At 50.4% G+C, this 22,328-nt stretch overlaps 8 protein-coding genes across 8 annotated transcripts; 5 read left to right on the top strand and 3 right to left on the bottom strand.

Moving 5' to 3' along the window:
* Positions 1-100: 100 nt before the first annotated feature.
* BO94DRAFT_576146 (uncharacterized protein) lies at positions 101-1,399 on the top strand (the record flags this gene model as incomplete). The annotated part of the gene is made up of 3 exons (XM_025615117.1): positions 101-197; positions 279-935; positions 991-1,399. 3 exons carry the CDS (start codon positions 101-103, stop codon positions 1,359-1,361), a joined length of 1,125 nt encoding a protein of 374 aa, XP_025466172.1. The 3' UTR covers positions 1,362-1,399.
* Positions 1,400-2,093: 694 nt separating this feature from the next.
* On the top strand, positions 2,094-4,959 carry BO94DRAFT_519209 (beta-glucosidase). The gene is made up of 3 exons (XM_025610061.1): positions 2,094-2,994; positions 3,040-3,291; positions 3,340-4,959. Exons 1-3 carry the CDS (start codon positions 2,233-2,235, stop codon positions 4,936-4,938), a joined length of 2,613 nt encoding a protein of 870 aa, XP_025466171.1. The 5' UTR covers positions 2,094-2,232; the 3' UTR covers positions 4,939-4,959.
* A 2,985-nt stretch (positions 4,960-7,944) lies between these two features.
* BO94DRAFT_112654 (putative NRPS-like enzyme) lies at positions 7,945-11,463 on the bottom strand. The gene is made up of 3 exons (XM_025605516.1): positions 10,205-11,463; positions 9,150-10,152; positions 7,945-9,100 (listed from the first exon to the last, which is right to left on the bottom strand). The coding sequence occupies exons 1-3, from the start codon at positions 11,221-11,223 to the stop codon at positions 7,985-7,987; spliced, it is 3,138 nt and encodes a 1,045-aa protein (XP_025466170.1). The 5' UTR covers positions 11,224-11,463; the 3' UTR covers positions 7,945-7,984.
* Positions 11,464-11,703: 240 nt separating this feature from the next.
* BO94DRAFT_468679 (Zn(II)2Cys6 transcription factor) lies at positions 11,704-14,147 on the bottom strand (the record flags this gene model as incomplete). Its single annotated transcript, XM_025608271.1, has 4 exons — positions 11,704-11,748; positions 11,801-12,683; positions 12,728-13,162; positions 13,213-14,147. 4 exons carry the CDS (start codon positions 14,145-14,147, stop codon positions 11,704-11,706), a joined length of 2,298 nt encoding a protein of 765 aa, XP_025466169.1.
* A 251-nt stretch (positions 14,148-14,398) lies between these two features.
* Positions 14,399-15,511, bottom strand: BO94DRAFT_519199 (NAD(P)-binding protein). Its single transcript, XM_025610060.1, has 4 exons — positions 15,400-15,511; positions 15,129-15,349; positions 14,728-15,074; positions 14,399-14,662 (listed from the first exon to the last, which is right to left on the bottom strand). The coding sequence occupies exons 1-4, from the start codon at positions 15,502-15,504 to the stop codon at positions 14,412-14,414; spliced, it is 924 nt and encodes a 307-aa protein (XP_025466168.1). The 5' UTR covers positions 15,505-15,511; the 3' UTR covers positions 14,399-14,411.
* Positions 15,512-17,389: 1,878 nt separating this feature from the next.
* Positions 17,390-17,816, top strand: BO94DRAFT_586754 (uncharacterized protein; the record flags this gene model as incomplete). Its single annotated transcript, XM_025615775.1, has 3 exons — positions 17,390-17,478; positions 17,533-17,676; positions 17,732-17,816. 3 exons carry the CDS (start codon positions 17,390-17,392, stop codon positions 17,814-17,816), a joined length of 318 nt encoding a protein of 105 aa, XP_025466167.1.
* Positions 17,817-18,424: 608 nt separating this feature from the next.
* On the top strand, positions 18,425-19,652 carry BO94DRAFT_598936 (NAD(P)-binding protein; the record flags this gene model as incomplete). The annotated part of the gene is made up of 6 exons (XM_025616291.1): positions 18,425-18,458; positions 18,508-18,596; positions 18,635-18,846; positions 18,894-18,975; positions 19,039-19,330; positions 19,387-19,652. The coding sequence occupies 6 exons, from the start codon at positions 18,425-18,427 to the stop codon at positions 19,650-19,652; spliced, it is 975 nt and encodes a 324-aa protein (XP_025466166.1).
* Positions 19,653-19,842: 190 nt separating this feature from the next.
* On the top strand, positions 19,843-22,239 carry BO94DRAFT_536386 (uncharacterized protein). The gene is made up of 2 exons (XM_025612009.1): positions 19,843-20,202; positions 20,262-22,239. Exons 1-2 carry the CDS (start codon positions 19,873-19,875, stop codon positions 21,909-21,911), a joined length of 1,980 nt encoding a protein of 659 aa, XP_025466165.1. The 5' UTR covers positions 19,843-19,872; the 3' UTR covers positions 21,912-22,239.
* The last annotated feature ends 89 nt before the right edge of the window (positions 22,240-22,328 follow it).

Raw genomic sequence — 22,328 nt, 5'->3', positions numbered from 1 at the left:
TTTGCTTGCTTACTTTCTCGTCGCCCCCACGATCTTCCTATTTAAACCCGCGCCTTCATCCACTGCAATCACAGCAACCTGTGAAAATGTTCGGACTGCGATGGCCTCTGAATATGACATAATTGACCCACGAGGGGACATGCTCTTGCTCGTGGGGGAATATGCAGGACAGTTTCACACCCGCTTAGTCAAGATAGGTGAGTTTGAGCAATTTCACAGACTCCCTGCGATCTGCTCTCCATGCATGCTTCCTCGATGCTAACCTGCTCCCAATCTAGAACAAAACCATCCACTGTTTCTGACCCCTGAGACACACGACGAGACCAATGCCGCTGATGATGTTACCGAACAGCCCATCAGAATTTCAAATGCATATCGGCTGGAGTCAAACATGTCCGTCAGCTTCGCTCTTGCTAACGAGGTCCCAGAGAACCCATCCAACGAACTTGTTCGTGTCGGCAACAATCCTCCCGCTTCTCACATCACACAGGCGAAAATCCGGGTCTCATCCAAACACCTCTCCTTCGCATCTCGCTTTTTCCAAGAGAAGTTCAGTATTAAGGAGAGGTCGAATCAAGAGGACATTCTGCCGCCATGTTTCAATAATCTTGGCGCGTTGTACGTTCTGCTGAACACCATACATTGCCGAGCCCGCAATGTACCGCGCCATATCAGCCTGGAGACACTGTGCATGCTATCTATTCTGGTCGAGGAGTACGAGTGTCTTGAGGCGGTGGAAGCATTTGCAGAAACCTGGATGCTGAACCTGTCGGAGAGCGTTCCAAGGACGTTCAACAATGATGTGGGTCGATGGCTTTACATCGGTTTGGTCTTTCGCAACAAAGCACTTTTCCATCTCATGACTCGCATCGCGATCCGTGAGAGTCCCGGTCCTGTTCCAACGTTTGGCCTCCCTGTCCCAAGCTCTTTAATTGGTGAGTTGTTGCCTTCGGGGGTGTGAGTTGCGGACACGACTGATCGCGCACACAGGTCACATCGAACATCTGCGTCAGTGCAAGGTTGACTCTATCGTCGTCTCGCTTTACGAACGCATGGAATACCTTCTAGACCATGGCGGCTGCTGTCGCGCGTGCGATACCATGTTGGTCGGGTCTATGATGCTTCAGTTGAAGCCGCGCGAGATCTTCCCTCCGCCTCAGGCGCCGTATGAAGGGCTAAGCGTGGAACACTTGCTGCGGGTTGTGTCGGGCATGCAGGAGCCCCGATGCATGGAGTTGTTTCATCAGCAGACTGGATGTCCCGCGATCGGCTGTGCCTTGATGCCGGCGACGCGCCTTCTATTGCGACGGGTGGACAATGAGACGACTGGATTGGACTTGGAATGGTTTCTTTCTCTTTGAACTGTAGTGCTGGCTCTGCTTCGGTGTTTGAGGATGGGGAATTGTGTTGTATCTACGAATCTTTATAACCAGTAAGATGGATTAGTCGTTGGTGCGAAATGGATATTTTACCTATGTCAGTGGCCAGGGGGAAATATCTCTTTGGATCTATTTGGTAGTAGCTTTGACGCTGAATGAAGGTCATGTAACTGCAGACAGAGTAAATTGAGAAGCGAACCACGGCGAGAGGCTGTCTACTGCCACTACCCCTGCTAATCCCCGGTAAGCACTTGAACAATCATGAAAGGAGGAGACCTACCAAAATGCCTCGGTAGCCTGAGGCCTGTCACGAGCCACGGGTCCCTGTGACCTGCATTGCATATTCCCCGAGCTGGCATCCATGCCAGGCCATCCCCTGAAGTTCGGCTGAATGAAGCACCATTCACCCGCAGCGAAATGAGCCGTGTCCACTTCTCCTCATCCAGCCCGGAATCGTCCTCCGCGCTGCCATCCCCGGGATGACCCTCCCCGTCGCCATCCTCGCTGATCACTTGCTCCCACCCCCAATCCCTTGATTCTCACCCTCCAGTACCTGTCTATTTTCCAGCAATGACGGGCCCAATCTCGAGGTTTCGGGGCCCTTGGCATCACCCCTGGCGTTGCATCCTGGCAATTTATCCCTTTTTCATTGGCCTTGCCTCACAGCACGCAGGATGACCACTGCTTTTATATTTATCCAGCTGGTGATCGCATGATCGATGGATGGTGGATGAAATCTGGGCATGGAACCGGGGTCTGCGCTGACCGGCTTATATTTCCAGCCTGACATCCTTCCTGGCGTTCCCTGGTGCCCTCGCTCCCCGGTCCTGCCTTGTTGCAGACAAAGTCAATCATGAGCATGACTCGGTTTCTATACTTCACTTTGCTGTCGGGGTTTATCCCCTGGTCTCTGGCTTCTCCAGAAGGTCATCTACACCCCCGTGATGATGAAGCCTTCTCGCCCCCCTATTACCCGGCCCCAAAGGGGGGCTGGTTATCCGAATGGACCGATGCGTACGAGAAGGCATACAAGGTTGTCAGCAACATGACACTAGCGGAGAAAGTGAATCTTACCACAGGAACCGGCATGTTTATGGGTCCCTGTGCCGGCCAAACCGGGAGTGCCCTTCGATTCGGCATTCCCAATCTGTGCCTTCACGATTCGCCGCTGGGGATCCGCAATTCCGATCACAACACTGCCTTTCCCCCCGGCGTCACGGTTGGTGCCACCTTCGACAAAGACCTTATGTACCAGCGTGGTGTTGAACTCGGACAAGAAGCTCGAGGAAAGGGAGTCAACGTCCTCTTGGGCCCGGTCGTCGGTCCTACCTTTCGCAAGCCGAGAGGAGGCCGCAACTGGGAGGGCTTTGGCGCGGATCCGAGTCTGCAAGCTATCGGGGGTGCCTTGACCATCAAGGGGATGCAGAGTACCGGGGCTATCTCGTGTCTCAAGCATTTCATCGGCAATGAGCAGGAAATGCACCGGGAGAGTAGTGTGATTACGCAAGGGTACTCCTCGAACATCGATGACAGAACCCTTCATGAAATCTACCTGTGGCCTTTTGCGGAGGGTGTCCGAGCCGGGACCGGCTCGGTGATGATGGCCTACAACGACGTGAGTGCATTCGTATCATAGTATCCAAGTCACTAATTGTTCCAGGTCAATCGGTCCACCTGTAGCCAGAACAGCCTCCTCATCAACGGAATCCTCAAGGACGAACTGGGCTTCCAAGGCTTCGTTGTGACCGATTGGCTCGCCCAACTCGGTGGCGTGTCGTCCGCATTGGCCGGTCTCGACATGAGCATGCCAGGCGATGGGGCCATTCCTCTGCTCGGAGACAGCTACTGGGGCTCGGAGCTTTCTCGTTCGATTCTCAATGGCTCTGTCCCCATTGACCGTCTCAACGACATGGTCCGTATCCCTCATTTGCTATCCTCAACAGCCCTAACCTCTTCCCAGGTCACCCGCATCGTCGCCACTTGGTACCAGATGGGTCAGGACGAAGACTACCCCCTGCCGAATTTCTCCAGCAACACTCTCGACGAGACTGGGCCTCTCTATCCCGGAGCCCTCATCTCCCCCTCCGGTGTCGTCAACCAGTATGTCAACGTCCAAGGTGACCACAACATCACCGCTCATGCCATCGCCCGAGACGCCATCACCCTTCTCAAGAACGACAACCACACCCTCCCCCTCTCCACTGCCGACTCTCTGCACATCTTCGGCACCGACGCCGGGCCCAACTCCAATGGGCTGAACTCATGCACTGATCAAGGCTGCGATAACGGCGTCCTCACCATGGGCTGGGGCAGCGGCACTTCGCGTCTGCCCTACCTCGCCACCCCCCAAGAAGCCATCGCCAACCTCTCCTCCAACGCCCAGTTCCACATCACCGACTCCTTTCCTTCTTCCCTGTCCGTCAACTCGTCCTCTATTGCCCTCGTCTTCATCAACGCCGACTCCGGCGAAAACTACATCACCGTCGAAAGCAACCCGGGCGACCGCACCACCGCCGACCTCTACGCCTGGCACAATGGCGACGACCTCGTCACCGCCGCGGCTGCCAAATTCTCTCGCGTCGTCGTAATCATCCACACCGTTGGCCCTCTTATTCTGGAATCTTGGATCGACCTCCCCTCCGTCAAATCCGTGCTTATCGCCCACCTCCCTGGCCAAGAAGCCGGCTACTCCCTGACGGACGTCCTCTTCGGCACATATTCCCCCAGCGGCCACCTCCCGTACACCATTCCCTACCAAGAATCCGACTACCCCTCCAGCGTGGGCCTCCTCGACCAAGCATTTGGCCAAATCCAAGACCCCTTCACGGAAACCCTCTATATTGACTACCGCCACTTCCTCCAAGCCAACATCACGCCACGCTACCCCTTCGGCCACGGCCTCTCCTACACCACCTTCACCTACTCCTCCCCGGTCCTCACCCCCATTAACCCCCCGAACACCACCTACCCCGCTACCCGCCCTTCCAAAGGCCCAACCCCCGTGTACCCTACCTCCCTCCCCAGCCCCTCCGAAGTCGCCTGGCCCTCCACCCTAACCCGCATCTGGCGCTACCTCTACCCCTACCTCGACAACCCGTCCTCCATTCCCTCCAACTCCTCCACTGCCTACCCCTACCCCTCCGGCTACAGCACCACCCCGAAACCCGCCCCCCGCGCCGGTGGCGCGCAGGGAGGGAACCCCGCCCTCTGGGATATCGCCTATTCCATCCAAGTCACCGTGACCAACACGGGGAATTACAGTGGCCGCGCGGTGGCACAGCTATACGTGGGACTACCCGGAAGTGATGTGCTGGGGATCGACACGCCCGCTAAACAACTCCGACAGTTTGAGAAGACGGGGACACTGGCGCCAGGGGAGAGTCAGACTCTGGAGTTGACTGTGACAAGGAAGGATTTGAGTATTTGGGATGTGGTGATGCAGGATTGGAAGGCTCCGGTTGATGGAGAGGGGGTTACGTTTTGGGTTGGAGAGGGGTTGGGGGATTTGAGAGTTGTTTGTGTGGTTGGGGATGCGTGTGGGGAGGTTGATGTTTCGTAGGAAATATTCTTTATATTGAGGGACGTAATTCTGTATAAAATATAATATTTTTTTTATAAACTTACTATTCTTATAGTCTATATAGATTATATTAATAAAGATTTCTAAATTTTAAAATAAATCTCTGCTGAAAATAATGTTTAAGTTAATATTTATCTTTATATATTAATATATTATCTTAAAGACTTATATCTAGCTTAGTAGAGGCTTAGAGTTGTTATTATAAATAAAAAATAAAATATTATAAATTAGGATATGATTTTATTACTAGCTAGTTTAAATAGCTAGTAGAGCTCTGGTAAATATTAATATTAATAATTAGTACTATTATATTAACACAGTTAAGTCTTTAATATAATAATATTATTAATATAGCAGTAATAGAGAAGTGTTGTATTTCTATAATAATTCAAGATTCTTTGATATATATAGATTATAATATTGTATTTTGAAAAGATTTTTAATTTATTTAATTCTTTTAATCTGAATAACTGGGATAAATGATATTTAATTTTATTAAGATCTTTTATCTTTAATACTGTAATTATAAAATTATTAATAAATAATGAAAGAATGATATTATTTTTTTAATAGATACAGGGATTTTTTAATAGCTTAAAGCTGATTTTAATAAGTTAATTAATAAATATTGGTATTCTAAAATTATAGCTTGTTAAAGTTTATATAAAGTATACTTTGACTTATAGATATATTTAAAGAATTTTTTATAGTAACTGGTTAGTTATTTTATAAAGACTTACTTTTTCTAGATTAAGATATAGAAATGAGTTATAATAATATCTTATTACTTACAGTATAAGACTTTCAGGATAATAAGACTTAAGAATAGCTTTAATACTATCTTATTCATTACTGAAGGTTTATAGATATAAAATTTTTCTATTAATTTTTATATATAGTTCAGATAGCTGTAAGTACTACTAGTAAATATATTATATAAATTCTTATACTGATTATTATAAGTTTTATTTAATATCTTAATAATATCACTTAATATCTCTTTACAGATTTATAGAATTATTTAATTAATATAATTAGAAGACTTAATAATTCTTTTAAATAAAGTTCTCTCGTGTTATAGTAAATATTTCTTTAATATATTATTTTTATAGTAAAAGAAGTGCAGATATAAGATAAGATATAATATCTATTATCTTTATCTTATTATTTATAAAATATTAACTATTTACTTTAAATAATTTCTTAACTTTACTGTCAAACCCTAGGATCGCTTCCCTGTCCCGGTTAGCTTAGCTTCACTGGTATACGTACCTTTGAACTGAGTCGAGGCTGTATCAGACTGATGACTATCTAGGACAACTGGTCTTGGACAAGAGAAGAGAAGTAAGGCCAGATAGTGCCGCGCAGCTATCCGTAAGTAAGTGCGGACGAGTGTTGTCGCTAAGCTTTCTAAACGTATGGTTACTTAAAGACAGTTGTATTGAGCACGAAGAACAGAACTAGCTAAGTACATGAAAGAGTGTCCTTATATCCTATCCTTCGTATACCATATCATATACCATTCAAAATAGATCGATAGTCGATCTAATCATGGTCCAAAGTTCCTAGTATACCTTGGATATACTTCCGATGGTAGATCCGATGGTAGATGGTCACGTGACGCGTGGTCGTTCCGGGTGTTACTCAAATCGGGATTCTACTCGATAAGAGTTGCTGTCTGTCTGACCATTACCTTCTCGGTGCTTTCTGCCTGACGAGTCCGCCTCGCTAGTAGTGTAACTAGCAGGGGTCTATAACACTCATCTCCTTGCAAGTCCCGTGACCCTGGCGCACCATCTGTCACGGGATTGCCTGAGGCGTCTGTTACGGACCCCTGCTAGCTGAACGAACTAGTGAGGCGGACTCATCAGGCAGAAGGCCACGTCCGGAAAAGCCAGGACTCTTATCGAGTAGAATCCCGATCTGAGCCACCGATGACCGGAACGGTTACACGACACGTGACCACGGTGGACATGTCACCGACACGCTACAACATGTCGGCGCTACGACAGGACATAGCAGCGACATGAAATAACATATCAGTGGCATGACATAGCATGGCGACGCCATGACGAAGGATAGGATATAAGGACACTCTTTCATGTACTTAGCTAGTTCTGTTCTTCGTGCTCAATACAACTGTCTTTAAGTAACCATACGTTTGGAAAGCTTAGCAACAACACTCGTCCGCACTTACTTACGGATAGCTGCGCGGCACTATCTGGCCTTACTTCTCTTCTCTTGTTCAGGACCAGTCACCTTAGATAGTCATCAGTCTGACTTGCCTCGATTCAGTTCGAAGGTACGTATTGGAACGGAAGCTAAGCTAACAGGAACAGGGAGAAGCGATCCTAGGGTTTGACAGCGTCTAACAACTTACTATAGTATTACAGATTATAGAAATTATTTTAATATATTTTTCTGCTTGTTTAGAGGTAGAAAGAATATAATAATAATTTTCTTATATAGAGATATAGTAGTTGTTTTTGATAGGGTTTCAAAAAACTTAATAAGACTTAATTTAGTTAATACAAGTTACTGATATCATGCGCGGGGGGGGATAGAATGATTATCTTAATAGACTTATTAATAAAGTAATTAAGTGATTCTTGTTAATAATATTATTAATCTAGATAACTTATAACCTGTTAGAATAGCCACTGAAGTGATATAATATAGATTTAGTAAGAATGAATAAATTGGATAACTATTTAAAGTATTGCTACTGATGGTCTTTATATAGATAAAGTAGTGGTGTGAAAAAGGGGCATCACATGACTGTAGTTGCCTATCGTACTCCGGAGGACCGGCGGTCTTCCGACATTAAATGCTACAATGGATATGTTACTCTATTCAATCCATCTAGATATAAACAAGGCCGATTTCAAATCATATAAACACAATCTTCAATCGAGTCCTTCACACCAAATCACATATCCAGCATGATATCTATATACCCCCCCAAAACCAAAAAAAAAAAAAAAAAAAAAAAAAAAATCTCACCGACAAACAAACAAAGCAAAACCTAAACCCACGCAACCCCCCTAAACCACGCCACCATCCTCCCCACCAACTCCGCATCCAACCCTTCCACGCCTTCCAACCCCGACGCCCTCTCCCTCGCCCTCTCTGTCACAAACTCCAACCCCTTGAACGGCTTAACACCCGCATATTTCCCCTCCCAGAAGGAAACCAACTTAACAGGCGGGTTAACCTTGGGATCCGAAACGTCCCGCACACGGGATATCCATTCCGTGGGTTCGAGTTCAGTGAATTGCAGCCCCGCGGTACGGAGAGTAGGAAGGAGGTCGGAGGTCCAGTGGAAGGCGGTGGGGTTTGTGATGTTGTAGACTAGTGCTTTATTGGGGGCTTCTTCAATTGTGGAAGGTAGGATAATGTCGACCACAGCACCGCCAACCACATCAACAGGTAACCAGCGCATCCATTCATCGAGTTTCGGCAATGCGCCGACAGTCACGGCGGATTGGATCATGAGGGGAATGGCTTCTGTGGCGTTCCAGATGCCGTGGTGGGTGTCGCCGATGATTTGGCCGATGCGGAGGATGCGGGCTGTTAGGGAAGGGGATTGGGAAGCGGCGTTGGCGCAGATGTGTTCGGCGATGAGTTTGAGTTGGGCGTAGCCCATGTTTTGGGCGGCGGTGAGGGTGTCGGGGATGGATTCGGGGATCGGGGTGGTGGGAGAGTCGATGACGCTGCTGATGGAGGAGCAGAAGTTGAAGGTGGCGGGGGTGGGGCGGTGGGTGTTCAGGGAGAGGGTGAGGAGGTTGAGGAGGGTTGGGAGGGTGTCGTGGGCGAGACTGGTGAGGTGGAGGTTGAAGTTGACGGGCCAGGCGCAGTGTATGATGTCGGTGGTTTCGGTGAGGAGGGTGGTGTATGTGGATTGGGGGAGGGAGAGGGTTGGGTGGGAGAGGGAGGGGGCCGGGAGGGCGATGAGTTTGGCTTTGGAGGTGCTGGGGAGAGAGGTGTATAGATGGCGGGTGTGGAGGGCGTTGTGGAGTCGTTGGTAGGCTTCGATGGGGGAGGAGGCGCGGATGAGGCAGTAGATCTTGTGGACGGAGGGGTGGAGGGAGAGTTGGTGGGCGAGGTGGCTGCCCAGGGAGCCGGTGGCACCGGTGAGGACCTGAGGGGGTGGTTAGTGGGTGGAGGGAGGCAGAGGGGGGAGGGCTTACGATGTATCGGCCGGTGAGGGTGTTGGGACGGGGGATGTGCTGTTCGAAGTGGCTGAATTGGTCGATGAGGGCGCGCATCTGGTCGTGGATGGGTTCCGAGTATGTTGGGAGGCTGTCAGTCTGGAGGACGTCCAGGTAGCGGGCGAGCGAGACGATGGTGGGCTGCTCAAAAGCGATGTTGAGTCCAAGCTGGTGGCCGTGGGTGTCGAGAGTCTGGACGAGGATGGAGCGCAGCTGGCTGCCCTGCAGGGAGTCCATGCCCAGGGAGAAGAAGTCGGCATCGTCGGTTAGGAGACCCGGATCCTTGAGGGAGAGGATCTGGAGGAGATGCTGTTTGAGGAAGACCCTCAGCTCAGGCTCGGACAGGACCAGAGTGCCGGTCATGGCGTCTGCAGCTGCGTAGCTCTCCTCGATCACAGAGTTGAAGGTTTTATAGAAGGCTTGCCGAATGATGGTGCCTTTGTCTGTGCGAGCGTAAGGGGTGTCTGCTGGCAAGACGCAGACCATACTCTTGGAGAGCTGCCCGAATGCAGGCAGCGACTCGTGGGCTTTCTCGACGGCGGGCCAAATGCTGTCAATGATCTCCTCGTCAGAGAGAGTCTCGGTGCCAGAGGCCCGGATTACGGCCAGCCCAATATGGGCTTTGCCAGCGCCGAACGCAATGGATTCGGCAACAGTGCTGCTTTGTCGGACCCGTCCTTCTAGATCGAGTGGGTTGACCTTCTCGCCGTTGACCAGAACGATTGTGTCGTCTAGACGGGCATAGTACTTGTATGCCTCCATTGTGGGGTGCTTGACGAACAAGTCTTTTGTGGCATAGGAGCCATCTGGCCGATTGGTCATGACCTTAGAGGGCCAGCCATCTAGACACACGAGTTCTAACACCCCCGGGAAGCGCTCTTCAAAGCGCAGAAACTTCTTGACGATGTCAGACGGACGGAGCCAGTCCCAGCCTTTGTCGTCTCGAGGCCTGGTGGACATCATCAATTGGCCGGTTTCGGTGCTGCACAACATTAGCAGTGTCAATGGTCAGGGCTGATGTGACGCATGCTTACGATCCGTAGTGGCTGATGAGGTGGACGCCATTTTCTACCAGCAGGTTTCCCAGCGAGTCTGGACATGCAGAGCCCCCGAACATCACAGCCTTGAACTTGGCAAGAGCATATATCCCCTCTTGTGTCTCAGCGAGCAGCTTTAGAGCATACGGGACACCGTAGAAGATCTCGAAATCATTCGCATCCATAATATCGAGCAAATACTGTCTTGTAAGCGGAAGATTGGCGTTATAGAGGTGCAGCTGCTTGCAGGCGTGGATCGTCCGAAACAGACAACTGATCCCATGGTTGTGGTACAGCGGCAAAGTGACAAATCCGGACATGTTCATGTGCCCGGAGTAGTTCTTGAGGGCAGCGGTTTGGGTGTGAAAGATAGGCTTGGGAAGTCCAGTCGAGCCACTGGAGTGGATAATCCATGCAATGTACTTGGACTCGACGGCTGGGTCCAGATTTGGGACAAGGTTCGTGTCGACATCCTCCGTGATTGGATAGTGATAGCTTTCTTCGGTGGGTATCTCGTCGATAACTAGATCGGGCAGCCTTTTCTTGATATCCAAAGCGGTGTCTCGGAAAGCGCTGTGGATGAAGATATGTCTTGATTCTGTTCTCTCCAGCAGTGACACGTAGGCGTCCACGGAGATCCGTGTCGACAGGAGTAGTCCGCTGTGACCAAGTTTTGCAAGACAAAGTAGCATCACAAGGTAGTTGGGATCTGATGGACCCAGCAGAGCAATGACTTTGGGGGTTTCTGCAGATGATGCCCGCGGAGGAAGACGATCTGCTAGCGCCTTGGAGACGCGAAAGGCAAAGACATCCAATTGATGGAGAGGATAGTTCACATATTCGATGCCGGTCCGCGGGTAGGATATGATAGGTTGTGAAGCTCCCAGCGACGCACGTTGGCGAACAAGCTCATCAATTGTCAAGGGCTCTCTCTGAGATTCTAAAGGCAGGATGTGATCACCTTTAGATAGAGGTTCATGTAGGGTTGGTGGCTGCGGAGCAATTGTAGACAGCATCTTGGGTAGTGGTTTAGCAGGTGTTACTTCATAGGATGGATTGATTGTGAGCTGAGTTGGTTTTCATTAATGCAAGGAGCGTGACGAAAGACAAGCCTTTAATACGTCCTCAATCCTGGAATTCTGGATACTCCAGGCAGTGACAATGGAACTAATTGGGTGCTTTGATGCAGCTCGCGGAAATGCCGGGGGAGCTCGGATATTTATCCGACGAATTGTCGTGGATGAATCCCAGAAACCATGCGGATAACTGCTGACATGACCTTTCCACGCGCGGTTGCCCTCGGAGATCATCCTTGCGCCAATTGAGCGACCCGGAAATGATGTAGTCCATACAAGAGTGCCGTGGCGCATCCCACTCCAGGAGTAGATTAATGCCCTGTCTACTGCTCCAGCCATGCGGGACAGCACGTCAAGGTCGCTTTCATGTTCACTCGGAAGACGATCAAACGAATGATATCATGATGAAAAAAATTGTTATTATAGGCCGAGTGTCGAAGGGTCACCGGGAAGGTTCGTAAACGCCTATGCAGATCCAAATTAGCATAGAACCATATGATAATGCTTATAAACTCACCCAACAGTCTAATTGTGTCCACCAGACCGATCCCTCCAGGTTATCAATTAGGCCGATATCACCATCGGGTCCAAAGGTTTGGAGATCCGTAGCCTGTAGGCCGTCGGAGTAATTGAACGGACTGTCTAGGGGAATTTGGGGATACATGTGAGATGGAGTGATTTGTTGTTCTACGGCTGGCTCCTGGTTGGTGCTGGATCTGGCCCGGACCTGCTGGGATGAGTTGTCGATGCAGCCAGAGTGCGGACCAATCTGACGATGGACTTCCTTTCTTAGCTCCTCGAGGATGATACTATAGCGACGACTGGGGCAGTTCTTGCGGGTGGCCTCTGCGAGGTGTTGCTGGCATGTCTCCGCAAGCCTGAAGAGCGAGCTTAGACGATCGACATCTTCAGAACCTGGCGACGATGTCTCTAAGTCGGATGCTCGATGCTGTTGGATGGTATAGATATAGACGACGGTGATTGCACAGAAGCACACATAATGTGTGAACCAAAACGACTGAATTAAGACGCTCTGTTTGGCCAAGCCATCCACCAGTTCCATGACTTCCTGGGCGGCTTGAACGCACTTGCGCACATGGCTAGACACCACCGGATGTGGAACTTGCGGTCTGCGCCTCAAATCCGAAAAGTCATTTAAGAGGAAAGATCTGGTTGCATGGATGACAGCATGTGAGTATGCCAGTTGTAAAACCTGACTTTGCCTACACAGCGGTGGGATGAGGCTTGTTGCGCGAACACTGTTGAATAGCGGCGGTGCGGCAGATTTCCACTGCTCCAGCTCGGAGGTGAGCCGAGCAGCCGTCTCCAGAGGTGGACTCCGTGAGGAAGGATTCACCGTGTATAGTTGTCGGGAGATATCACCAAGGATACGACCAAGTCTACATGATCAGTATCAGCATCAAAGTGGAAGAATGTAACCCACTTGAAGTGCAGGATGGATGCAACCATCATGCAATCGGCGGACCCGGTTCTTTGTGCAGGATCATCTTGTAGCATGTCTTCATCATTAACCTCATCCGGAAGGTCTTGATCGATGTCTTCATCATGCAACAACCGCGGCCTACCGAACATGACGCTGAGATACCTGTCGAGCATATAGGCGCTCCACAGGATGCGCTTACGGAGCTCCCGTTCTAGATAGGTATTCCCTCCCTTCGGCAGCTTGCCTGGGAACTTCCGGTGCAGGCCCAGGGCTGTTACAAGCTGGAGAGCGGTTCCAAAAGAATACCAACACTCATTGGCCCTGGAGGTGGACAGCAAGTAGAGACATTGACCTAACCTTGCCTGGACCGTTTCCAGTCGGGGAGGTCCGGACTCCAGCGAAGTCATGTACTTGGACGCCGCATACCACTGCTCGCTACAATGGCTCAGCATGCTAATAGCAATAGTACCGGAACTCAGGCTTACCTTCTACACCACCCATCTACCTGATTGCTGGGCCTCTGCTCCTCATAGAGAGTACTCACGGCAAATATCATGAGGATGATAGCCGTCCTCACCACCAAAGGACCCGTCGGAAGGTTAGCGGAGGAAATATTATTTGCATATACCTGTCGGAGCCACTCCTCTGCACTCCCCTGATGTAGAAAGCGATACGTAACCATGGAAAAATCAAAGTAGATGTCTACCAGCTCTTGCGCTATGTTGAAAGGAGGAAGTGTAAAGACAACCTCGCGATAGTCCGAGTAAGGTTTATCGCCAAACATGAACACGGACGTGTTCTTGGGGGAGGGCTCATTCTCCGGGCGATCAGGAATCGCGTGCACTTCATCCTGATGCAGGCGGCGCCAGACACGGTTGAGAAAGGATACCCCCGATGCAGGCCCGAGATAGTTGCCTTCCAAGTCGGTTACGGCGGGGTCGGGAGAATTGCGCTGCGAGAATTCATTCCGGAACTGGGGTTGCAGACGTGTGCTTGCAACTGCCCTTGGAGACTGACGCGCGGATAGTGACTGTCGACGGCCCAGGTCTCTGTCAGCAGCGGTAGCTTTTTTGGCAGGAGGAGCACAGTCACAGTTGTCGGCCATCGACGACAGAGCGGGGAGGGGATCGGGGGGCAACCCCCGCGAGTAAGCCGCATTGTACTCGCACGGCAGTGCTAGTCTGGTACAGCGGACGCAGGGGAGGGTTCCAGTACAGCGGGTCTTCTTTTCTTTACAGTGATCGCAGGCCCTCGTGATCTTCTGGCGCGGTGCATTTGGGTGCTTGGCCGGGGAGTCCGACGCCCTTCTCAGACGCTTTGCGGGGGTTGACCCGTCGGTGCTGGTGGATCGACGGTGACTGTCAGTGGCCATGGCCGGGGACCTCGAGCTGTCCACCGGGGTAGCCAGCGCTGAGGCCATGGATTCGATGACTCTCGGATGACCTTGCTCCGCAGGTGAGACATGGACGCTGGAGGGGTCTGGTCCTTTTCCGAAGCGTTGGAAATAGAGCCTCAACGCGAGATAAGCTGACCGAGGGATGGAAACCAGGAATTTAACGAGGAGAAATTTCCGAGAGAAAGCGAGAGGATGCGGGGTCGGCCCCGGCACGGCTCCACCGCGGAGACATCTCCGGGGCACCGCCGGCATCGGGGCCGGTTCTTCTAACTACTCCTACTCTTACTTCTACTTCTGCCAGTACCTTTCCAACACTTCCCTTACCGTCAAAGGCTGTATATCCGGAAATCGCTCATTCAATGCCCCCTCCATCGCAATCTGTGAACTCCCGTCCGCCGTGAACAGCTCGAAAATCGCCATGAACCACTGGAATGCCTTTTGCGGGAAAGCCTTGTACAGCGCCCGATGACCGGGTAACTCGGTGATCTCAAATCGCTGCAGTTTTTCGATGCTATCGTGGTAGATAGTAAATTTTGTCCCTACACCCGGATTAGCCGAAACTTACATATCACACACATTATATGGAAAGATCCCTGTTCCTTACCCAGAATACCCTCTGCCAGGCCTACAAACTCGTTCCAGGTGAGCTCATCCCCCACCACGCGGCTTTCCTCGGGCCAGTCCAACAAGTCCAATGCTGCAACAACAAACCGCGCCAGGTCGAATGTGTAAGTAAATGTTACCGGCACGTTGCCGTCACCGGGAATCGCGGCGACATGGTTCACCAAATCGAGGACGAAGACATTCGGGTTCAGATATGATCGGAGAGCCGGAGAGCCGAAGTAATCGAGAAATATTCCGTTAACAAAGATGGTCCATTCGAGGCGGGAGGCGCGCAGAACTTCAATGGCCTTGAAGTAGTCTTTGAGCTGGGGGAGGACTTTCAAGCTCCTGCATTGGTTATCGGTCGGACTGTCCGCAGGATAAGTCTAGGGGGTGAGGTACTCTTCTGGATATGGAATTGCATATCCACTGGGAATAAATCGCTGTACCGTTTTAGACTGGATGGCCGCTTCAATCAGGTTGAGTTGGGACGTGGCAAGGGAGTCGCCCGCGACAGCGAATGCGGAGATCACGGTGTGAATTTGATTGGTTTCGAGCGTAGAGATGAGTCCGGGGACGTTGGTATAGTCCACAGTGAGGGTATTGGGAGTGGAGCTTGAAGGCTAAAAGAGGGTCAGAGGGAAGGAGAAGGGACTGGAGATATGAGGATGACCTGGCGGGAGAGAACGTATGCTTGGTGGTCGGAAGAGGCGTTCAAGACCTCGAGGATGGTTCGGCCAACACCTCCAGTGCCTCCGGCAATTGCCACCTTAACCATCGCGATGTTTGAGTACGAAGAATGAGACCGAGAATGCAGAAAATGTGGCTTTGTCCGCTATTTATCTAAAATCTATACATGCCACTGATCTAAGGGGGTCCACTCGAAGTTTCGGCCAAATCTGCAGGTGTCAGCTTTTAGTGCCGGATCGGCGTCAGTTAGGACTAACTCGGCTTAGCCAGTGGATATGCCGCAGATGACTGGGACAGACATTAATTTGGGTTTATTAGCTCTGGTGCCAGATCCGCGAACTAGAAGAAAGAATATATCGCCTGTTTGAGAGCCCATCGTCTACTGGAGCTCAAATTAACATTTACCGTGCTCTTGAGCCGCCCATCTGCAAGTTCAGTGCATTTTAGCTAAAAGATGGTCATTTGAATAAGGCTCTCATAAATGCCATACCATATACGCAACTCTTGCAAATATAAATTATCATATACTATATTGTACTTGCCTTGACTTCAACCCCATTGTACAGGCGAGGTTATACGAATACTCAACAATGAGAAGATTGTGATGCCATAGCATACTTTCATTGGTATATAAAAGACAATACTTTCCTCTTTACTGTAACACAAAGTAGCTGATGGGAATCTGTTGCTGGCATCTAGCACGCTCCACCAGGCTGATGGAATACAAATTGAACAGGATTGGATTTGGTAGGTCACATCCCGGAAACAGGTACCTTGATATGCTTACTCAACTCATTCTAGATTCCAGCAATTGCCTTACTGTCACCAACCTGCACGGAGAATTAACTTTAGACAGGCCGTGCACATTAGTCCTTTCTGCAAGAACAGTAAGACCTGGGGAAAGATTTATGTCAAACTCCGGCAAATGGTGCTGAGATGACGCGCATTCTATCCATGACTGTAGTCTCGCATATACGAGCCAGTCAAAAAAGGTCCCCGGATATTATTGGTGGCGTCGGAGCTTTTTGGTCTGGCCGGAAATGCTGGTTGTCACATTCCAGTCAGGTCGATTGTGATTACGCGGACACCCTCGAACAGGAACGTCAGCAAAAGCAAGCAGCGGCTGTAGATAGGGTTTCAATTGATCGGTGGTTACACAAAGGAGGGATCGGACACCTGTTAAGCTTATATACCCTTGTCGGATCGCCGATTGGGAGACACTCTGTTTGCAGCTTGAGCTGTGAAAATGCTACTGCCTACGCCTTGCCAGTTGGTTTCTAAATAACTCACCTATGATGTGATTTTATCGGACAATGTATTGTGCATTTAGTCCACGGCCCCCTGCACCGTGTAATGGGTTGTTCTCGGGGTAATACTCCATGTCTCCTTTTATATGGTAATGAAAGTTCGGACAGAATAGACGCTCCAACTCACTAATCACTGGCCCCTTGTGATCTCTAGTAAGTGCTCCCGGATTGAAAGCGTGAGGCTCTCCAGGCCCACTAACATATCGACAGTGAGCTGACATGTTGCAGAGAAATATCGCCAACTATCATAATGGGAACAAGTTGACTGGACGCTTCAATGACACACGGACATTTGTAACACTGGCCAATGGTCTCTGTTATATAGGATAATGGCATTCAACTCATCGCCCAGGCAACCTCGCCAGCACCGCAGGCTTGCGAGCCTCATGTTCATGCTCTTCCTTTTGAAAAGCACTTTCTGACCGTGATCGACACAATGACTGACTCAAGGGTATGGCAGAGATGCTGTTGAGCTAGTACAATGACTGTAATCGTAGTCATACACGCCAAAACGCCGGTCAAAGCACTCGGATTCTCGATCCACTCTTCGAAGAGTTGTCACCTCGTGGTATATAACCAAGCAAGTCCCCAGTGAGCTCCATCGCACATCCCACCCAGTCCAACTTGACTTGACTTGTTATCAACAGCCATCCAGCCTTCTCCAACATGCTTTGGGAAAACCCCGGCCCCCAACAACCAGCCCAGATTACCTGGGATCTGACAGAGCCCTTGAGAGTTCGGTGGTCTCACGTCTCGTATGTCTTCGTTCTTCCAAACATTCCTATGAACACAATACTGATTAGTCCTAGTGGCGAAGAGAACAAATGCTTTTCCATCTACCTCACCAACCGAGTTGACTTCCCTCCCGTGACGGAACTGGTTCTTCGCTATGTGAGGATGGGCCAGGATGAGGTCGTCATCCCTCCCCCGGGACCGATTCCGAGACCCCTCAAGTAAGTCAATGCCCTGCGGGAAAATAGGGTTCGTTACTGAAGGTTTCTTGTGCAGCTGCAACTATCGTCTTTGGGCCACCGCTGTGGGACAACCCGAGACCATTTTTGCCGAAACCCCGAATCTTTGCGTCAAGGATTGAGGATGGATGTGATGATTTCTTCGTGGGGATCTCACTGCAGTGAGGGGCTACAAATGTAGTAGGCTTCTGCTCATGTATTTCGCAGGATGACTGCCATTCAACAATTGCAGTTTGGCTTCTGGAATCGAATGAAACTCTTTCGGGCTACAACCTCTCAAGGAGTTCGTATACGTACGATGGCCCCCCATCCAGAGATAATCATATTTCAATTCAACCAGCAGCTCGACACTTTTAGATTCCGCGTGATACGTAAAGTAGATACCCTTCTATGGATAACAGGATTATACCATCGTTCATGTGTAAAAAGGCCATTACGCTTGTATGAAGTTCGGCCGAATTTCTCGGTGCAACCAGCAAAAGTTCGGAAAAGCAGCTACTCTACAATTCCACGATCACACCATCCATGTGGTGATCGCTAACAGCCTCGTGGTCTCATAACTAAGTGGTGCTGAGTTCGGCCGAAGTCTCGGTTAAAGCTACTATATAGATGGGCTCGCATCCGGTAACAACGTCAGACTTCAAACAGGAATTTACTCTCTTCTATCCTTTCCAACATCATCTTCTCTTCTGCTCTAAAGGGGACCACCCATCTTACCCGATTCAACAAAATGGTCAAGATTGCGATGGCTGGCGGCTCAGGCAGTATGTCTCCCTTACTTTGAGAGGCTACAGCGTCATTGACACCCATCAGATGTTGCTGGAGAGATCATCGATGTGCTCGTTGCAGCTAAGAAGCATGAGATCTTGATTCTCTCTCGGAAGGTCCGCTCCCATATTCGCGTTATTCATGGGATATTGACGTACTAACTGATTTACAGGATGCTCCTACTGAGGGCTCTACCCCAGGCCTTACATGGGCTAAGGCAGATTATAATAACCCAGCGCAGTTGACCCAAATTCTGCAAGGAGTGCACACGTTGCTCTCCTTCGTCACCACCCAGGATGATCCAACGAGCAAAGTCCAGAAAAACCTCATCGATGCCGCCATTCAAGCCGGCGTGAAGAGGTTTGCCCCTAGCGAATGGGCTTCGTGAGTGAACCTCTCCCAGTATGGCAGTCATTTGCTAATATCTTCAGATCCGGTCTGGAGCATCTGAGCTGGTATGCTTACAAGGGAGAAACTCGCAGGTACCTTGAAGAGCTGAACAAGGACAAGAAGGTAAGCGTTAGTGGAGGGAGATGTTGATGCGGACACTGGAGATCTGACTCACCTCATCTGTAGGTTCTTGAATATACGCTCTTCCAACCGGGCCTCTTCGTGAACTACTTGACCCACCCGTATCAGTCATCCCGACATGTGCACTCCATTGAAACTCCATTCGACTTTGCGAAACGCCGAGCCATTCTGCTAGATGGTGGCGACGACAACCGTCTTGTTTTCACAACCGTACAGGATGTCGCCAATGTGGTAGCCCGAGCTATCGACTTCGAAGGCGAGTGGCCAGTTGTTGGAGGCATCCGAGGCTCGAGTGTCTCCATCGCGCAACTCATCGCTCTCGGGGAGAAACTTCGCGGTGCGTCAAGCTTTACATATTCGGACAGAAAGCCTGTATTGACACGCATCATCTAGGTGGAACGCCATTTGAGATCGAGCGAGTCAAGGCACAGGACCTGACAGCCGGAACATGGGAGACCTCATGGGTACCCAGACTGGATCACCCTTCTATTCCACCGGAGCAGGTAGACTCGCTCGCGAAGTTCTTTGCCTCGGGGATTTTGTTAGCCATTCCTGCCCGGTCTTTTGAGGTCTCCGATGAGTGGAATCGGCTGCTGCCCGACTATAAGGTTACTGGAATAGAGGAATTCTTGGGTGATGCTTGGCGCGAGAAGCCTTAGATAGTGATCATTTCCAAGGGGATTGAAATGGAAGGATGGGTATTGCTGCTGCAACTCAGATGTAGATTCCACTGTACATTTATTAAGGCGATTCGTCCGCCGAGCTCGGGCGAAACGTGACGCCTCGCTCCTTCGGCCGAAATCCTTCGGTCAGACCCCCTCCTTCCCCTACGTATCCCACGTCTTCTCCAGAAGATGTTCATCGATCTCATCAGGAAAAATGACCTACGGACCTATTTCCAAGAGGAGAAAGGTCCGCAAAGGGACGCGAAGCTGCTGGGAGTGCAAACGGCGAAAGGTGAGGTGCATCTTCAGCTCCCCTGCCAGCCTCTTCTGCGATCACTGCAGGCGACGCGGATCAACCTGTATCAGCCAGGAGCACCCAGATAGCCCGGACTCATCCACTGGAAATGCGGTCGAGGTTCGACTCCACCGCGTTGAGAAACTCATCCAGCAGTTGATCAGCCCTGCTGGCTCTGAAGAGCGCTCCGAAGCTCCCTTGACCCCGAGCACGCTAGAGGAGAGAGAAGAGGCTCGTGAAGAGGTATTCGTGAGCTGCTCCACCTTACAGTCCCTGTCAATGGTTCTAACACTCAGATTGTCTTTCAGCCGGTACCCCCTGCCATAACCATCACTGCCAGCCAGCATGACATAGCTCGGGAGCTTGTCGCGGCATGGCCCAGTCAGGCCGAGCTCGACATCATCTACACCCTTCCAGCTGGGCTTTCGGCGTATTTGCACTGCGGAATATGCGCTCCTTCTGCTCAGGACCTGCCATCGCCGCGGGAGATGCTAAAATTGCCTCCGCCAGGTTCTCATCCGGTCCTGGTTGCGCGGAAGCTCCTGGTCCTCGGGATATTCCTCCAAGGCGTTCGTCCATCGACAATGCATAGCTTGGGTGATCTGGGTAACACCTACCGCGAAACCATGTCCCGCGTCGTCAACCGGGCCATCAGGCTAGTGACGACAAATGACAACCTCACCAGCTCCGTCGAGGGTATCGAGTGCATCATGTTCGAGGGCCTCTACCAGAACTATGCAGGGAATCTGCACCAGGCGTGGATGGCAGTGCGACGAGCGACCGCCATCGCGCAGATGATGGCCCTTCACCGCGGCCTTGCCTCGCCATCACTGAAAACCCTCGAGCCCGAGACCCGGGCGATTTTGGACGCGGACCACATGTGCTTTCGTCTAGTGCAAATGGACCGCTACCTTTCGCTCATGCTAGGCCTACCACCGACATCGCTAGAGATCCGCTTTCTTGCTCCAAAGGCAATGGAAGAATGCCAACCTATTGATCGCATGCAGCGCATCCACTGCGCCGTTGCCGGACGTATTCTGCAACGTAGCGATGCGGACGTCAACAACCTCGCCAACACTCACGACATTGACCAGCAGTTACAGAAGGCAGCTGCCGAGGTGCCGCCCCAGTGGTGGCTAATTCCAGGTCTGACATCTAGCAATAGCGACGGGCTAGAGACAATTCAAGATACAATTCGTCTTATGGACCAATTCACTCACTACCAGCTGCTGCTCCGACTCCATCTGCCCTATATGTTGCGCTCTTCGTCGGACCACCGATACGATCCCAGTAAACTCACTATCATCACCGTTAGCCGGGAGATTCTGTCCCGGTACATCGCGTTCCGCACCTCCAACCCTGCGCATTACTACTGCCGCGGCACCGATTTTCTCGCCTTTGTGGCCACAACGGTCCTTTGTCTCGCCCACATCGATTCATACGGACAGTGTCCAATCCCTGGAACGGTCATGAACTTCCTCGCCCACAGTCGCCCCAGTGACCGTGGTACGATGGAACGTACCTATGAAATTATCGAGACCATGGCACGCTCTGGGACCGACGGGATCGCCATGAAACTGGCCCGGGTCATCCATCATCTACTCGCCGTGGAAGCCACTGCCGCTAATGGCACCATCTACCAGACCAGCACATCCAAAGGCAGCGAGGGCGAATTCGAGTATGACGGCAAGTTGACCAACGGCGGCACTTCGCTTCACGTGTATATTCCCTACTTTGGTACAATTGATTTCGAACAAAAACCTTCACACTTGTCTACATTTTCTGCCGCGGAGTGTGTGCCGCAGATGGTATCTTTCAGCCCCAAAATTTCCGATCCAGAGTTCTCCGGACAGAATGATTGGGACCTGCAGGGAGTTGATGTGGCCCTCTTCAATAGCTTGTTTGGGGAGACGGCCACTGCCGATGCAGATGAGGCTTGGGTGCAGTGGGAGGGCTAACAGACTGCAATTGCGATCATTTCAAGGCAAGAAATATCAAAGATGAGTCTAAAGGTATTGATAATAAGAGTGCCGGACAAGGTTCAGGCAACTTTCAATGTCATAAACCAGCCTAAAATTCCTGCAATATTGTCGGAAAACGCCCGGAATACCAATTGTTTATAACAAAGGAAATCTCCTACATGGAATTGATTTATCTCGGATGCCAAGATCAATGCAGGTGAAAGAGTCCCAATCTTGATAAACTCATACTGGATTTGACTTCTCATACAAAGGAGATATCCTACATATGAGGCAATGAAATCCATCTAAATAACTACTATCCGTTGAAAATTACAACACTTCAATAAATAGATACCTACCAGCCCCTAAATCCGCATAAGAAGGACAACATTAAACCCTACATAAAATCAACCA

Source organism: Aspergillus sclerotioniger (assembly GCF_003184525.1).
Source record: "Aspergillus sclerotioniger CBS 115572 chromosome Unknown BO94scaffold_18, whole genome shotgun sequence".
In the NCBI taxonomy this organism is placed as follows: Eukaryota; Fungi; Ascomycota; class Eurotiomycetes; order Eurotiales; family Aspergillaceae; genus Aspergillus; species Aspergillus sclerotioniger.
The sequence above is the reverse complement of the archived record's forward strand: the minus strand, read 5'-3'. Positions and strand labels throughout refer to the sequence as shown.

Bases quoted from the DNA above. Each gene is read 5' to 3' on its own strand.
- BO94DRAFT_519209 (XM_025610061.1), top strand. From the start codon at position 2,233: ATGAGCATGACTCGGTTTCTATACTTCACTTTGCTGTCGGGGTTTATC. The intron at 2,995-3,039 runs GTGAGTGCATTC...TAATTGTTCCAG, and splicing joins TGATGATGGCCTACAACGAC to GTCAATCGGTCCACCTGTAG. The intron at 3,292-3,339 runs GTCCGTATCCCT...ACCTCTTCCCAG, and splicing joins TTGACCGTCTCAACGACATG to GTCACCCGCATCGTCGCCAC.
- BO94DRAFT_112654 (XM_025605516.1), bottom strand. From the start codon at position 11,223: ATGCTGTCTACAATTGCTCCGCAGCCACCAACCCTACATGAACCTCTA. The intron at 10,153-10,204 runs GTAAGCATGCGT...AATGTTGTGCAG, and splicing joins CTCATCAGCCACTACGGATC to CACCGAAACCGGCCAATTGA. The intron at 9,101-9,149 runs GTAAGCCCTCCC...CCACCCCCTCAG, and splicing joins CCCTCACCGGCCGATACATC to GTCCTCACCGGTGCCACCGG.
- BO94DRAFT_519199 (XM_025610060.1), bottom strand. From the start codon at position 15,504: ATGGTTAAGGTGGCAATTGCCGGAGGCACTGGAGGTGTTGGCCGAACC. The intron at 15,350-15,399 runs GTCATCCTCATA...ACCCTCTTTTAG, and splicing joins CATACGTTCTCTCCCGCCAG to CCTTCAAGCTCCACTCCCAA. The intron at 14,663-14,727 runs GTAAGGAACAGG...ATCCGGGTGTAG, and splicing joins CCTGGCAGAGGGTATTCTGG to GGACAAAATTTACTATCTAC.
- BO94DRAFT_536386 (XM_025612009.1), top strand. From the start codon at position 19,873: ATGACCTACGGACCTATTTCCAAGAGGAGAAAGGTCCGCAAAGGGACG. The intron at 20,203-20,261 runs GTGAGCTGCTCC...ATTGTCTTTCAG, and splicing joins AGGCTCGTGAAGAGGTATTC to CCGGTACCCCCTGCCATAAC.